We start from the raw sequence: 16,277 nt of genomic DNA, 5'->3' as shown, positions 1-16,277 counted from the left end.
AGAGGCGGTGGCACTTCTGGCATGCTGATACGGAGCGATTCAACCAGCGACTCCGCAACGGCGCGGGCGGTGAGTCTCTGGATGAGTGTCCGGCCCCGCCACCGCTTCAGATCTCGGAACGGAGACGGGTCGTCGAACTAACGTGCGCTGGCACTCGGGGACTGACTGAGGATGAGCAGTTCGTGCGCCGGTGTGCGTGCATCATCGTCTGGTTCAAGCTGCAGTGTCGGAAGGAGGTTCAGCGTGGGGGCCGTCACAAGAAACAGCGGCCCTACCAGCGAGATCTCCAACCTGACCCGCCCCTAGACACCGTGCGGGCGAAAGAATCCATTCCGGCGAAGCTGGACGAAAAGCAGTGCCCATTCTGCGTCGCTGTTGTCTCGTTGCCTTGGGGGTAGCGGATGAAGGTCCGGTATCCGGGAGCGCACGAACAAGTTCTGGAACCATATCGAGAGCGTCCACCGCGAAGGTATACTCCTCCGGACAAAAGCACTGTGGGATCTGCAAAGTACAGGGTGTCACCTTCACTCCACCATCCATCATGGAATTCAAGAGTCATACCCTGAGCGTACACGATCCCCGTCTGTGTCCATAAGATGCAGATCGCATCTGCAGAACGTAGCATCCAGAGAATGTTACATAGACGTAGTATGGCTAGTGACTGATTGCTTGAGATAATTCTCCCCTTGCTGTAGGCTATATCCTTACAGAGTTGACTATAATCGCGAAAAGCACGGTCTCGTGAATGAATCCACCACTATTCAGGAAACTGAGTCAAAAGGCTGTCGAGGATCAACAACTGACTTAGTTACGGCCGCACCCTCCGGCCTCAGGGTGGATGGCTACAGGACAGAATGTCAACGGGGAGTTGTTTCCCGAAGATAAAACGGCGATGCTGGCACGAGAAGAACTAACCTTCTAAGTTAACTATTCAGACCGTCAACATGAGCGAGACTCTACGCTCTGTTCTCCTTGGAGAAGGGCTGGACCTACGATTCGTGAGATGATAGCCAGATTTTGTTTCAGGATGGCACAGGCACAGTGAGTATTTATATTTCATATTCCCCGGATCTGGAAAAGAGGTAGCTGGCTAAATGTTGGCCAAGTTAATATGCCAGGCCGAACTGAACATCTGGATCGCTGCTGAGTTCAATTGGAAGCCTTTAAACCCGGAGTGCCTCGACCAGGTCATCAGATACCAAAAGACCACACTGAGGCACACATTTCTTGTTCTCTATATCTGGCAATATCGACCATTGATTCACCATCCACTAATGGGGTGATTGTTAATAACATGGTGTCTTAAAAAAAGGACTTAATACATTTGCTCCACAACTAAAAGTCCAATCATGTTCCCTGCTGACCTGAAAAAAAGGCTCACAGATACTTGCAATACAACAATCAACACCCAATTCCTGGATGAAGGTAAATCCCAGAATCACCACAATAGAAATAGGGATCTCCCATCGGCATCTCCTCAGATTGGTTGGACCATGGACCTAGCCATCTCGAGCCTAGCACTGTCCACAACACCTCTGGCCACAAGTTTAGCAATCACTCGGACGGTCCAGCCTTGACAATTTTCCACAACAGCCTGTTGACTTACTGCTCTCAGAGGGGGTTTGTTCTCAGCCACCTGTTTTACAATGAGCGCCTGGGCGTCCGTGATGACGGCAATGTTGCATGCATTTGAGAAAGACACTGACTGGAGAATGTTGGTTGGACTGGGCGAAGGTTGATAGCTCATGCATTCAGTCAGCATCTCCTTTGACTTGGTAAACTGGGCAAGGTTCATTTTCACGGGCGACAAAGAGTGACCAATGCTGGGGTTCGCTGTCGACTTGCTTCTGCTGGATAAGCAAGAAGGCGCAGTGCACGGTCTAGTGTAGGCAAGTTGCCTTCAAGTTCCTCAGATTCAATCCATTGTTGCGTCCCCCTTTTGCAGCTGAACTCACGGCCGTTGAACACGCAATATTCAGAAAAGCCGACAGACTTGAAAGGAGTACCTGCCTGGGGGTGGATAGTTACTCATCTTGTAATAGCACAAAGACACAAATATTCATGATATGGATGCGGTTAAAGGGCCACACACTTTGAGGAAATATTTTAAAGCCTTGGATATATATCTGTGTAATCTTTAAGATGAACGTTGGAAATTTTGCACCTGCGAAGGGACTAAATCGGAGGCCATTCTCGGTCCCCCTATATCTGTATTCCTCCGCTCATCATCGTGGCAGGATTGATAAGGTTAGGGAGTATAGGCGCCCTCAACTCATTTCAGAATATACGTTCGCAGCCAATGAGTTGAGGGATCTTGAAAGCCACCGATATGTGCTCTTGCTATCTGTGAGGAGTATGGGAGCATTGTGTAGGCTGCTGGTCCGTACCTCAGCATCAGCAGGCGCCAGAGCCCCCGCACGTTTCATTACAGAGAGTCATGAGTCAATCAAGCGCACCTATCTTGGTGGAATGGATTTCCACCATTTCTGGCTGCATCGCATGCATGAATTTCGTCGCATTCCGAGAACCCAGCTGGACATGGACGTCGGCGGTCAGGTAACTATATTCAGTCAATGTTATCCTGATCTCGGAACTAATTCTAGGCAATATTCATGCACTGAGATGCGCATGAACTGAACGAATTTTCGCGCCGTGGCCTGGCATGTCGTCCTGCTGGTGGTTGGCTGGGACGGGGAAACAAAATATTCCCAACTCGAGCCTGGTTCCGCCGGTTGTTCAAGTCGCTCGCAACATATTCGTTGATGGGGGTCAACTGTTTTAAAGCATGCGACGAAGGATAATTCTCTTTCCACATCATCTGCGGAAACCAAGCCCGAGAAACCGAAGCCATGGCGTCCAACGCCTCAATCCCGGCCCTAATAGTGTCCAAATCAGAAAGCACACACAACCTTGAGGATGGCGTTCTATTTGCACATGAAAATATCCATGTGGGCGAGACTTATCTCAAGCTGGATCAAACACTCTTCAAAATTACGCCTGATTGTGAAGAAACAACCGCCATTAGAGGGGGATGTGATTACTGTTCTGAGCAAGCAAGGCGGTTGGTTGGTTCTTGGGTGAGATTGTTCATATGTTTCCAAGGGCGGAACAGCTGTAAGGCGCTTTGAGGTTGAAGCCATGAAGCTGGTAGCAAACTTGGACTGCTGTGGAACCCCCTTATACACAGACGAAGACATCAGAGCCCGAATATACCACCGCTACCTTCATTTTGGTGGTCTGCGACATAAATATGAGCTACCAGACATGCTCCCTCAATCATCCCATACAGTTTTTACGCACGCTGACATTGCCCCACGGAACATCATGGTTGATGACCATTATCGCATTACCGGCATCCTCGACTGGGAGTATGCCGGCTGGTACCCTGATTATTGGGAGTATGGGCAGATCATGAGGCCCGCTTGCCAGACGGGCGATTGGCAGAAATGGATGGATCTCACTGCGCCCCGTAAATGGGATATCTTGGGAATAGCAGCCGCGAGACGAATTCTATTTTGATAACGGCCGCAAAAACTTGCAAATAAAGAGTACTACTACTATAGTTGACAACACATGGTTTTGATTGAGATGTGGTCACCCGTCAATCCAGTCGCCCGTTCATCTCTACGCCCGTCATCCATTACACTCGTGGCTGTAAATTGAGATCTCTTCCCAAAGTCTGATGCTTCGAGCGAGCAGGGGTGTCAGCGGCAGCTTGTAGAGCGCAGGAATCCGTTACCCCCAACATTCCCGCCCTCTCCAAATTCTATGTCTGATGGCTTCGGTTCGAATAACGCGAGACAAGAATTTGTACCTCAGGCTGTCCCTCACAATTTAGACTTCAACTGCTTCGCCTGTCGGATCGTCCCCCACGGTTCGGACTTCAACGACCCTGGCAATGTAAACGACGAAATGCAGCTGTTCACATCTTAGGACGCAGTCGCTCTCGTGTCGGGCTGTGAAAATTTTGGCAGTGCAAACTATGAAATGCAGCAGTTCGCATCTCAAGGCGCTAATAAAAAGGAGAAGAAATGGAAAATATAAATATAAAAACTAAAGGAAATGAAATATATAAAAATGAAAGAAAGGAAGCGTCGCTTCGTATAAGAATCATGGCGTTCATAAACCTTCGTTGATGCTCCAAAAGATCCCCGCCCCGTCCGATCCCATGCTAATTCCAACTTTTTTCCCTAATATTGTTTTTTTGGTTGAATCCCTGATACTCTCCCAGTCCCCGATACCCTTCCCCAGTAAAACTCCGCAGACCATCCTCCAGAAAGAAAGAGATAGGCAAGAAAGGAACAAACGAGTGAGAGAATTGTAGGAGGAGGAGGAGGAGGAAGAAGAAGAAGAAGAAGAAGAAAGAGAAGGATATGAATCGTTTGGCTTGGTCAAGACATAATCCAATCCCAATCCTGCCCAAAACCATAATATAACGAGAAAACACACACACGCCGATCGACCATTTGGTTACCGCCAACTAAAAACAGACGATTTCCAAAATTTCCGCACATGCTCCTGTCTACCCCAAAACATATCTCTCGTCCTCAAACTCGCCCGCTGGAAGTGACTACTACTCCCATTCCCGCTACCTCCTCCCCCCCCACCACCACCACCACCACCACTACCACCACCACCACTACCAGCATCACCATACGCCCTAAAATTCTTCAACCGATCCTTACTCCTCTCCTCCTCCCACCTCACCTTCTGCACCTGACTCCTCCCCGTTCCAAACCCCACCGGTCCCAACATAAGCATTATCGGCACCTCCATCTCCTCCCTCTGCTTCTCCTTCCACCCCTCACTCCCCGAAATCCTCGTCAGCGGCGCAAGCGCTTCATCCCAATTCCCCGTCCGCAACGTCGTGTTCTCAAAGTTAAACTCGCGCACCGTGCGCCGGTGCTCGAGGATAAAGATGGATACCTGGCTGGCGTCTAGGAAGGCGTTTTCAACCTCTGCGTATTGCAGGGAGGGGAATTTGAGGGGTTGCGGGGGTGCTGGAAAGCGGGTGGGGCAAAGGGTTGTGGAGGGTTCGGTGGCGGTGGGTTGGAGGCAGGGTTCTGTGGGAAGGGAGAGGGGGCAGGGGCCTTGCTGGCCGCGCCAGCGAAAGGTGAAGCGGGTGAGGTTTGGGAAGGATTGGAGGTAGGAGTGGAGGAGTTTTAGGTGGTCTTGGGGTCTCTTTGTGCTGTTGCTGTTCTTCGAGTGGTTGGAGGAACGGGAGGAGGAGGAAGCGGTGGTGGTGGTGGTAGAGTTGATATTGATGATGTTGTCGTCGTCGTATGGAAAACTGTCCATTTCTATTGATAGGTTGCGAATTTGCGACCACCGTTTACGTGCCCCGGGTGATGCGCCGAAGCCCAGGTTTGGCCGGAGGTAGAGAACTGCGCCTGGGTGTATGGGCTGGAGGGTGAGTGTCTCGAGTGATTTTAGAGGTGTCTGTTCAATTGCTATGCGTAGGGATATAAGGGCGTAGTCTACTACGCTGCGCCGGTAGCGGTGCCCAGCCGCTTGGCCGTCGCATGACACTTTGAGGTGTCGTAGTGAAGTCATGGCGTTGAATGCGCGAATGAACGAGGGGACATTCGCTACCGCGTGGAATAGCGGTGGGTACTGTTTTGTTAACAGTTCCGTCATTTCCCAGGTGCCATATCGGGGGAAACTGAGTCTGGATGCCGCGGGGCAAGAAGGAAATATTTGTGGTTCGTAAACGAAGGTTTGTTCCTGTCCTGTGACGGGGTGTACCAGAGGTGGAAGAAAGGTTTCCGGGGTGTGAGGGATATTAAATTTAAGAGTTTTGATGTAGGTTCCAATGCGTTCCAGAGCGGCCATGCGTGCTGGACGGGTAAAGGTGCCATTTCGGAACGAGACTTCGACTTCTTTGAAGAGCACAGGGGCTGTGCGTTGGGAGAAGTCATGACACACCAGTCGCATGGATAAAAGATCTTCTTTTGGCAGGCAGTCGAGAAAGGCATCTCGTGTCAGATCTGTCCACCAGAATTGGAAGAAGGCGGTTGCGGACGCCATGCTTGGTATTATAGTGGTGATTGTTATTGATCATAGCGGCTAGACAGCCGATTCCAGATACAACCCGTTCTTGAGATGCTTTGTCAGTCATGACCTCGTCCAAAATGACGAATGAGGGATGAGGGAATGGATGATTTGTGCCAATTGAATGATGGATATGGATGGGAGAAACCAAATAAAATTACGAGAAAAAGGACCGTATTTCGCATACAGATATCTGGAACAAGAGCTCTGCTCTGTTTGAGATCAAATAGATGCTGGTTAACTTGTGGTCTCTGTAAATAAATATATTTATGTCCATGGATAAGTGTATGTTATGTAGAAAATAGAATGAAAAAATATTTAGAAAACTGTAGTGACGATAAGAAGTATGCCAGATACTTCGAATATTGGGCTTTTGTGCGGTCAAAAAGGAGAGGAGAGTGCCCAAAATTGCCTAAGGAGGTGTCTCACTGTATGCTACACAGCGCAAAATGTTTCAAAACATATTGAAACAAAAATAGGGACTGAGAAACCGGGACAAACCAGATAATATAGGGTCCATCGGCCAAAGGATCGGTTTCCATTTTGCGCCCGGGATGCCCAAGCAACCCGACAGCAGTAGAAGACCGCGCCAAAAGACTAGAGAATATCGTCCTTGCTTTTTGCTGCTCCTCTCTTCTCGTGTCACATCGATAGCGTGAGTCACTTTACTGGAGCAAAAACAAATTTGTTCGCTGAGAAGAGCGGTCTAAGAAAAAAGCCAGAAGAACCGTTCAACCGTTCTGCAGAAGATAGTCGATAATCGCGAGATTGGAACGGTCGTGAACAGACATCCCGACGCGATGAGTGGCCGTAGGTAAGTAGCGGGTTGCTTTTGAGGTCTGGGGTCCCGGTATGGCAGCATCCCAGCTCCTTCGAGACCTTAGCCCCTCACCAGCCGCTGGATTACTCCGGGTTTCGTGCTGTGGGAGGTTCACCACGACATCAGCACGCTGAGTGGCTGAGAAACAATGCCTTGGCGTTTCGGCAGAAACAAATCCCTTTCTTTCTGCACTATGCCCAACCAGGGCATGCTAACCAGAGAGAGCAAGGGGCGTACGCCCTGGATGTCGTATCCTGGACATACTTCAACCTATTTCGAACCAAACCAACCGCGAATGAGCAAATGGCGTCTCGCGAAGACCCTTGGCAATTTTAAGACCCGTACGCGTTCCCCTTGACGTGAATTAAACGCGCGACATCGCGTACACCGCGGGAATGATGGGGTGGAATGTCCGCGGTTGAGAACTTTGGAAGAAGTGCATGCAGGAGGTTCGTGATCCGATCTAACAACTTCGAGAACACTGCACAGGGGGAATGAGGGGGCTTCAACGTTGCATCTCGCAGGGCCTAGGCTACAACCAATGCCAAACACTCATAGATGAATAATGCAAAAATGCAAAATTTATCTCGCCAACTTGGATGAAGGCCTGGTTTCATCCGCCTCCCAAGGAGACGATTATTCATTTGTTTGGTGTGTACGCGAGGGGATCCAAGTTGAAAATCTGGCCAACTGCAGAGCTACCACTCATATGCTCCGCAGTGGCAATGGACTCTGGATGACGGCAAGCAACGTCGCGTTCTAGAGTCGTCTGTTGCGATACGCGCCCGTCGCATTGTCCAAAAGTCCAAAGAAAATTTGAGAAAAGGTTCCATTGATTGATCGGTAGGCCCATTGGCAATGCTCCATGGGAAGTGCCTAGACTGGTTAGATGTCACAGTGAATAAAATCCACGAATGTCCGTGTAATTCTGTGATTGTCCGTGTCGAAAGGGCTGGTAGCAGCCAACGTTCACCATATTTTTTTGTTTGGATTGTTTGAATATGGATCAGTAGCAATTGTGCATCTGCTAGCTGTTCAACAGAATAGATATTCGAGAAGGACTGCATTCAACACTTCTATCCATCCCTCTCATTGCGTCGGTAACTATGGGTTTGCCTCTTTCATAGCTACACCCACTGGTCCATCAAACAAATGGCAAAGAACCCATCCATGGGTCCCCTGATCAAAAGGGGCACCCTTGGACAGGCACATGTCCTTTGTATAGAGCAGCTCGAAGGTACCAATTTGTTCCAAGGTTGCCGATTCTTCCAACCCCTCCAAACAACAAGGCTCTGTTTAGTCTTGAGTTGAAGAATGTCCGTCGATTAATTACAAGGCTCTCCTAGAGAAAACTAGATGACTAAGCGATGAGTAGCAGGGTGTCAAAAAATTAATATGGAACCAACAGGAAATCTAAACGATTCCATTAAATCGGCAGAGATGGGAATTGGGTGCGCCCTGAGGGTGAACAAGTAAGAAGGAATAGAAGCTGTAGATAAATTCACAGCGCTGCGCCTAACGGTTGTGCCGCAACACAAATATTTTCGGCCGGTTATAAATACTTGGGCCAAAAACTCAAGGGCACGCGCTGGCGGGAAGTTTGTTCTCGAGTCACAGCACCTTGACGGCCACCGACTTCGCAGCGACAAAGTTCTTGTCGAACATCCACTCCCCCGCATTCTGCCTGCTGCAAGGCTCAAATTGACCGTCACACCCCGGGTGTTCCAGTGGTGGTCACCCCTCCTGGCACACTTCTTCTCCCGTTAAGCCTCATGAAGGTTGATGCCCAAAAGGCAACTTGAGTGTTGTACGCGGCTCTCCGTTTTCTCACCCCTCCGCCCACTCAAGACGGGCTCCGAAAGGTGTTCCGAAGGCAAGTTCCGGTCAGGTTGCATCAATCTGCCTTATTCCTGTCTCATAATTAAAGCCATTGCAAAACCATTGCATTTTGCTAATTTCGTGTTCCGAACTTGTTTCGAACTTTCAGCGATATCCATCTCTTATAGGTGCCTCCATGGCCGCCCATCCCCCTCCCGGCTCCTGCACCATGCACGCAAGACCCCCTAATGATTCGACGCCCATAGACATCGAGACTGAAAATATATTACAAAACTTTAACGGTGACATTGTAAAGTCTCCAGATTCGTCTCGAGATGAGGATTTATCCCAGCCCCTTACCGAGAATGTGCTGGAGAAAGATCTGCCACGAGTAGTCGCAGAAGATACCAATCGTCCATCATCTGCATCTTCTGCAGACTCAGAACTGGCTATGATTCAACACAGGCTCATTGAAATGGCAGATGACTTGACATCCCTCGACTCCCCCGACTCTTGGTCTTCTGCTAGGTCAAACGAAAATACCCCATCCCACACGAGCACACAGGACCAAGATAGAAGAAACCTGGATTTGATGGTACCAATGGATAGTGACAATGATATCCCCCCATCACGAGGCTCCAACGTCTCAGGCAATTCTCATGGACAAGTCTCAATTACAGAGAGAGATGAGAATCCACGGGATCTCGTTTTGTCACCTCCGCAAACTCGTAAACGCCCTCGAACTTCAGCCAATGCTGGCGCGTCTACAAGTGGAATTCCTGAATCTAAACTTCGAAAACTTACTCCCTCTCCAGATTCTACAGGCTCCTCCCCACCGACCAACCCGGACAAGATAGATATACGCCAGATCTTCGCACTCTCTGGAAGTGACGATGACTTTGCTGAGATAGAACGTGAACAGCGGGAGGCTGAGAAGTGGCTTAGAAGAAAGAGGGAGCAAGAACGTGAGGATGAGGAATATGCTAGGAAATTGCAGCAGATGTGGAATGAATCTCCCAATCCCAGCAGGTTCGATTCTCCAAGCAGCAGCACATCACAACTGGGATCCACGTCAATTCATTCCCCATTTGGGTCTTCCGCCATTGGAGGAAACCCATCCAGAGATGGAACTTCAGCCGATAAATCTGTTTTCAGCAAAGCAGGATTCTTTCCTGTACGTGAGAACAAACCTGCACAGTCATCTAAGCTTAACAACGATTATGTCGAAATAAGCAGTGACAGCGACATCGAAGAGATTCTCCCAGAATCCAATCCTATTCATGCGGGGCGTTCAACTCCATATAATCGAATTCAGCAACCCACACGTACAAGTGCGAGGGGACTCTGGCCGAAGCCAAATACAAGAGAAACAACATCTTGTAATTCCCCCAAAACCCAAGGTGAGGGTTTGGGATATCCATCCCTCGACAATCTAATGGGATTACCACATTCGTTCTCTTTCGGAAAATCGCCCTACGACCTTTTACCTAACAGTCGCCTGAATAGATATGATGCCACAAACCATACACCAAGTTCAAGTTTAAATGGATATTCAAACTCTTACAACGGTGATTTTTCGTTGAACGACGAAATTGCCAACTTAATTTCCAGAACAGCCTGGGAGCTTGAGACATCTGGCATGAGTGTAAGGTACGTAGATCGATCTTATGTTGCCTTTTGGCAAGTTTTGGCAGTTCGAAATTTACGAAGCTGACCGTCTTACAGTAACATGAATTCAAGGCTTTACGATCAGATAACGCCCAAAACTACAATGGACGAATTGAAAAAGCTCTTGGAGAATATTCGACCCGACGAGGACCTTGATGTAAATCGAGAAGGCACGCCGGCAGCCCTGCAATGCACGTTGATGGAACATCAGAAGCTTGGTTTAACGTGGATGAAATCCATGGAAGAAGGTTCTAATAAAGGTGGCATTTTGGCCGATGACATGGGCCTGGGGAAAACCATACAAGCATTGGCACTCATTGTTTCTCGACCCTCAGAGAGACCGGAATGGAAAACGAATCTCATAATTGCGCCTGTTGCCCTAGTTCAACAATGGAAACGTGAAATCGAACGGATGATCAAACCAAGACATCAACTAAAAGTATTTGTCCTGCATAACGGCAAACGTAACGTGCCGTACAGCACTCTGAAAACGTACGATGTTGTCCTGACCACTTATGGGACTCTAGCGGCAGAGTTTAAACGAAAGGAGTTTGCGGACAGGATTAAAATCGATAATCCACATACTTACCAAAATCTCCCTGCTGATGCGGTTAATTTGCCCCTTCTTGGGGAAGCGTCTAAGTGGTATCGTGTGATTCTAGATGAGGCGCAATGCATCAAAAACAAAGACACCAAGTCCGCCCGGGCGTGCTACCAATTGCACTCGATATACAGGTGGTGTATGAGTGGCACCCCTATGATGAACAATGTGTTGGAGCTCTTCTCTCTGATTAAATTTTTGAGAATCAAGCCGTACCATAATATCGAAACTTTTAATACTGTGAGTAGTTCCCTCCATCCCCCTTAACTTCCCCCCCCTCTTTTTTTTATTTTTTTTTATTTTTTTATTTTTAATTAACCAAACAAATGGTACTTTGAGGTTTGCTAACGATGACATAAAACAGATATTTGCGAGGCCCTTGAAAAGTGGGGTTGAACATCTTCAGAATCGGGCCATGGAGAAGCTTCAAGCTCTGTTGAAAGCTATACTTTTGCGTCGGACTAAAAGATCGAAGATCGATGGCAAGCAGATTCTGCAGCTGCCCCCGCGTACCACTGAGAAGACATATGCCGTTTTCAGCGAAGACGAACAGACACTTTACAGAGCCCTGGAATCCCAAACCCAGCTTCAGTTTAACAGATATCTTCGCGCGAATGCAGTTGGCCGTAATTACTCCAACGTTCTCGTTTTGCTACTGCGGCTGCGACAGGCATGTTGTCATCCTCACTTGATGACTGATTTTGGAGTCGATCTCAATGGCCCCGACACCGAAGGAATTGATATGGTTGCAAATGCGAAAGAGTTTCCGCCAAATGTTGTCGCGCGTCTTAAGGAGAACGAAACCTCGGAGTGCCCCGTGTGCATCGATGTGGTGGAAAATGCAGTTATCTTTTTCCCTTGTGGCCATAGTACCTGTGCTGAGTGTTTTGCTAGAATATCTGATCCTTCTCAAAGGCTGATGCAAGGAGACGAGGGCTCTCTTATCATTAAGTGCCCTAGTTGCCGTGGAATGGTCAACACGAAAAAGGTCACTGATTATGTCTCTTTTAAGAAAGTCTTTTACTCAGAGCCCGAGGAGGCAGCTGTAGAGGACGGCCAAGATGCTGAAGATGCTGAGGCAGATACTGACAGTCTGGCTGACTTTCTTGCTGACGATGATGCCGATGATTCAAACCCTCCCCCCGGAAAACCAAAAGACCATAAACAGGATCGAAAGGGCAAGGGCAAGGTTATTGAAAAAGCCAGAAAGTCACTCCCACAGCTGAAGAAAGAAGCCACGAAAAGCACCGAAGGGAAACGGGAGTATCTTCGTCACCTGACCGAAAATTGGGAGACGAGCGCTAAGATCGAGAAAACAATGGAGATTCTCCATGATATTCAATCCCGCATTCCGACTGGCGATGACAAGCCCGAGAAAACCATTATATTCAGCCAGTTCACGTCCCTGCTTGACCTTCTCGAAGTTCCTATCCTGCGAAAAGGATGGGGCTATCGCCGATATGACGGCAGCATGAACCCTAACCAGCGAAACGAAGCCGTCATGAAGTTCACAGACAGCAAAGACTGTACGATCATGCTCGTGTCCCTCAAGGCGGGTAATGCAGGTCTAAACCTTGTGGCCGCTTCGCAGGTTATTATCTTTGACCCCTTCTGGAACCCGTACATTGAGGAGCAGGCGATTGATCGAGCTCATCGCATTGGCCAGGTGCGGCCGGTTGTAGTTCATCGAATTCTTGTCAAGAATACGGTTGAAGATCGTATACTTGACCTGCAGGAAAAGAAGCGGGCTTTGATTGAAGGGGCGCTGGATGAGGGTGCTAGTCAGAGAATTGGACGCCTAGCAACACGCGAGCTTGCGTTTCTTTTTGTAGGTTTCTTTTCTTCTGTTTTTTCTTATGTTATCTCCTTGGGCTGGATTTTGACGTTGATGAAGCGGAACTACTTGCTAACGATTTTGGTCTGATAGGGTGTTTCGGAGAATTAGACTTGGACTTGCTGTATTGAATGCTGTCTGTGGTCACGGCGTTAATTTACTTCTAACTTCTTGTGTTCACCACCTAACAAGAAGCCTATCGGTTGGTGTGTTTTGCTCTACGAAATTTTCCTCGACAGTTGTCCTCAATCTATCCAATGACTACGGCGTTACGCCTCTCCTTACACGGCATCGTTAGTGTGGAATGTGGGTACTGTAGGTCACGATTATGATTAGATTCCACAAAACTCTGTTACACCCCCCCTCTATCATGTAACCTTTTAATTTCTGCTTCCCCAGAACTTTTGTTAGCCGCCTTTTAATCCTCCCCCCATTATAGCTTTATCCTCCCCTATACCCCTATATTTAGCTTCTGTCTTTTCCCTTCATCCCCCGATGCGCAGGTACTCACCCCTGTTCCAATTATTCCGGCAATCCATTAATCGTAGAAGTCTGTATTCTGTTGCCCTGTTTCTCCCCCATTCTCACTTCACCACATGAATTTCCCTCTTCTAGATGTTTACATCTGTTGACGATAGATATCTTTGCGCATGCAGCCACTCCCCCGTTTTGTATGTCTTTTGTAATCACAACCTTTCTTCCACTCCCTGTTTCATACCCCCTTTCTTCCTCACGCTGCGCGTCTACACCACCTACCCTCTTCCATTGACTTACACCTATTCATTTTCCTTTCGGTTTTGTTTCTTTTGGGTGATAAAGAATTGAATGGAGCAATCACCTGTGGAATTTGGTATGTTTCCCAAGGAGAATTATTTGCAGTGGTTTTCCCATTTGTTGTTTTCCAACCTTTTCAAGAGATATTTTTCTTCTCTCTGTCAAAATAACACCGTTTAGACTCCTTCACTAGATTTTATTTGGAAGAATCCTCGTCTATTACGGATATTCTTCCAGACAATTGAAAGCCACACGCTCTTTCAGAGAACCATTCGTGCTCTACTAGAAGCAGCTGCAGTTTATCCACTTCACGACTGGTTCTATCAGAAGGGGAGTCTAATATTTACATATATGAATCAGAGTGTAAAAGAAACCCAGAGGAGCGTGAATGTATGCTTCTTCTCCAACCTTCTTTTTCCCTTGGGCGCGTGCATGATGAGCTTATATCAGCTGTTATATACATTGGACATGGACATCCGTAATACCTATCTATGAAAAGAGGCAGGGAATTTTTGCAAGCTAGAGAGGGGGTTCAGTAATAACATGTTATTATTTCCTTTCCTTTCTAAACCCTCCCGACAAAAATAAACAGAAGGGGAAAAGAGGACCCGGGTAAACACACTCCCCCTGTCAATCCGAGGACTCCTATCCGTCTTGCTTTCTATCAGAGAACTCGACGTATTTCGCGTTTACAATTAAATATAGGTGTCCATGGTTGGTAGTGGTGAAGTGGGAGTACTTCATTCAACATAAACCTTTGAATATACGGTAAATACACAAATATAAGAAACTTTTTAGTACAAATTTCTGTCCTCCCTTCCACCCATTCAGTTGTTCAGAAGAGAAAACAAACAAGCAACTTCAGGGGACATTGCGAAGAACAAACCTTGGAAATGAAGTCCGCTGATAAGGTGTTAAGATAGAATAGATGCTTTTAGGGATGTCTAAACTACTTTGAAAAGACAAACTAAATATCAGGGCAACATGAAAAACAAATAAGTCACAAAATTAACAAACATGATATAACGGGGAGAAATTGGAACACAGAAGATTTGTCTGTTTCCAAAAAATATTTCTTCCCCTTTTATCATCCTTCCCAGCCATCCATTCAAAATCTCGTCGACATGATTTTTTCTGTTGGTTTGTACGTGTAATATTATGGATTTTGTTTTCCGTCCATTGGCGAACCTCCAAGACTCCCTTTCTCGCTCTTGCTTATCTCCAGTCACTAATATCATTACCACGTAAAATTTTTAGCATATTACTCTTTTAATTTTTCCATCTTTAGCTTGCAAGGTTCTGAGTATACATAAGCTGGCTTTTCCATTTTTCCTTTTCTTCAGAGTATTTTCATTACAACATTGCAGAATTTGGCTTAGAAATCGGCATCCTCCTCATCAGGAAGAGGCATTTGAGCAGCTTCCTTCATCTCCGCCTCCGCTGCGGCAATCGCTGCAGCGTCAACTGCGGTCTCAGGTGGAGCGAGGGCAATATCGGCAACGAATTCCTATTGGTTTGATGGTGTTAGAGAAAATAGCACTCAACAATGACCTATTTTTAGGGGAGGAGGGAAGCTTACCAAGCCAGGATTACCAACGAGCTTTCTCGCGAGCCAGAGGAAGGGCTTCTCGAAGTTGTAATTGGACTTGGCGGAGATATCGTAGTACTGGAGGTTCTTTTTGCGGTGGAAAGTGATGGTTTTGGCTTTCACTTTCCGCTCCTTGACGTCGACCTTGTTTCCACAGAGGACGATGGGAACATTTTCACAGACACGAACCAGGTCACCTATATAGACATGAGTAACCGGAACTAAGGTGGTATCCGCGACAGATACGATACCGGGGAATACTTACGATGCCAAGATGGGACGTTTTTGTAGGTAATACGGGAGGTGACATCGAACATGATAATGCCACACTGACCGTTGATATAGTAACCATCTCTTAGACCACCGAACTTCTCTTGTCCGGCAGTATCCCACACATCGAACTGGATGGCGCCCAGATTCTGTATTTTCCAGAATGTTGTTAGATAGCTGCGATAACCGAAAATTCACGCGAGGGAGGAGCTGAATCGCTGAGCATGTTCCGCACCGTCTGGAATTTGAGGGGGTGGACTTCAACACCGAGAGTAGCAATGTATTTCTTCTCGAATTCACCAGTAATGTGGCGCTTGACGAATGTGGTCTATTAAATTTTGATATAAAAGCGTTAGAGATGGGCTTATTTTTAATGGGAAATAAGAAGTAGTGGTTGACGATAGACACAATTCTAGGGGGCCAGGAACGGGCATGTTGTTGTTACGGTAGTGGAAGAGGGGTAACGAGTGGGTTAATTAGAATTTGTCAAGACGGTGCTTTTGCCCCAGGGTCAAAGCGGGAAAGATTAAGATGTCAAGAAAAGTACGCGTGAATGATTTTTCTCCTATCCTTACCTTGCCAGTACCACCGTCGCCGACGAGGACGAGCTTGAAGGTGGGAGGGGCTTGTGCAGCCATGACGATGTTGAGGAATGCGAGTAGAGGGAGGGGTTAACCAGGAAACGAGACCTTAGTTGAAGGGCGTTTCTCCGGGTAGATATCTAGAAGATGAGCAGATAGGAATTATCAAATGCAGGGAAATAGATGGGTAAATGGCCGTGACGTGGAAATGATGAGTTGGAAACGTTGTGGGATGGAAGATGGGAGGAACTGGGGAGTTGGGGAGTTGGAGA

The 16,277-nt window shown here is 47.5% G+C and overlaps 8 protein-coding genes across 8 annotated transcripts; 3 read left to right on the top strand and 5 right to left on the bottom strand.

Moving 5' to 3' along the window:
- Positions 1-213: 213 nt before the first annotated feature.
- On the bottom strand, positions 214-540 carry PADG_11831 (uncharacterized protein; the record flags this gene model as incomplete). The annotated part of the gene is made up of 1 exon (XM_010762248.1): positions 214-540. One exon carries the CDS (start codon positions 538-540, stop codon positions 214-216), a length of 327 nt encoding a protein of 108 aa, XP_010760550.1.
- Positions 541-1,477: 937 nt separating this feature from the next.
- Positions 1,478-1,795, bottom strand: PADG_11830 (uncharacterized protein; the record flags this gene model as incomplete). The annotated part of the gene is made up of 1 exon (XM_010762247.1): positions 1,478-1,795. The coding sequence occupies one exon, from the start codon at positions 1,793-1,795 to the stop codon at positions 1,478-1,480; it is 318 nt and encodes a 105-aa protein (XP_010760549.1).
- Positions 1,796-1,797: 2 nt separating this feature from the next.
- On the bottom strand, positions 1,798-2,426 carry PADG_11829 (uncharacterized protein; the record flags this gene model as incomplete). The annotated part of the gene is made up of 2 exons (XM_010762246.1): positions 1,798-2,010; positions 2,289-2,426. The coding sequence occupies 2 exons, from the start codon at positions 2,424-2,426 to the stop codon at positions 1,798-1,800; spliced, it is 351 nt and encodes a 116-aa protein (XP_010760548.1).
- A 423-nt stretch (positions 2,427-2,849) lies between these two features.
- Positions 2,850-3,519, top strand: PADG_11828 (uncharacterized protein; the record flags this gene model as incomplete). Its single annotated transcript, XM_010762245.1, has 2 exons — positions 2,850-3,077; positions 3,103-3,519. 2 exons carry the CDS (start codon positions 2,850-2,852, stop codon positions 3,517-3,519), a joined length of 645 nt encoding a protein of 214 aa, XP_010760547.1.
- Positions 3,520-3,573: 54 nt separating this feature from the next.
- PADG_11827 (uncharacterized protein) lies at positions 3,574-3,933 on the top strand (the record flags this gene model as incomplete). The annotated part of the gene is made up of 2 exons (XM_010762244.1): positions 3,574-3,654; positions 3,700-3,933. The coding sequence occupies 2 exons, from the start codon at positions 3,574-3,576 to the stop codon at positions 3,931-3,933; spliced, it is 315 nt and encodes a 104-aa protein (XP_010760546.1).
- A 537-nt stretch (positions 3,934-4,470) lies between these two features.
- Positions 4,471-6,027, bottom strand: PADG_04813 (uncharacterized protein; the record flags this gene model as incomplete). Its single annotated transcript, XM_010762089.1, has 1 exon — positions 4,471-6,027. The coding sequence occupies one exon, from the start codon at positions 6,025-6,027 to the stop codon at positions 4,471-4,473; it is 1,557 nt and encodes a 518-aa protein (XP_010760391.1).
- A 2,858-nt stretch (positions 6,028-8,885) lies between these two features.
- PADG_04811 (uncharacterized protein) lies at positions 8,886-12,882 on the top strand (the record flags this gene model as incomplete). The annotated part of the gene is made up of 3 exons (XM_010761848.1): positions 8,886-10,339; positions 10,415-11,198; positions 11,323-12,882. The coding sequence occupies 3 exons, from the start codon at positions 8,886-8,888 to the stop codon at positions 12,880-12,882; spliced, it is 3,798 nt and encodes a 1,265-aa protein (XP_010760150.1).
- Positions 12,883-14,941: 2,059 nt separating this feature from the next.
- Positions 14,942-16,062, bottom strand: PADG_04810 (GTP-binding nuclear protein GSP1/Ran; the record flags this gene model as incomplete). Its single annotated transcript, XM_010762088.1, has 5 exons — positions 14,942-15,073; positions 15,146-15,351; positions 15,420-15,573; positions 15,660-15,752; positions 16,000-16,062. 5 exons carry the CDS (start codon positions 16,060-16,062, stop codon positions 14,942-14,944), a joined length of 648 nt encoding a protein of 215 aa, XP_010760390.1.
- Between the last annotated feature and the right edge of the window lie 215 nt (positions 16,063-16,277).

This window comes from Paracoccidioides brasiliensis, assembly GCF_000150735.1.
Source record: "Paracoccidioides brasiliensis Pb18 unplaced genomic scaffold supercont2.5, whole genome shotgun sequence".
NCBI classification, from domain to species: Eukaryota; Fungi; Ascomycota; class Eurotiomycetes; order Onygenales; family Ajellomycetaceae; genus Paracoccidioides; species Paracoccidioides brasiliensis.
This window is presented reverse-complemented; position numbering and strand designations above follow the sequence as displayed.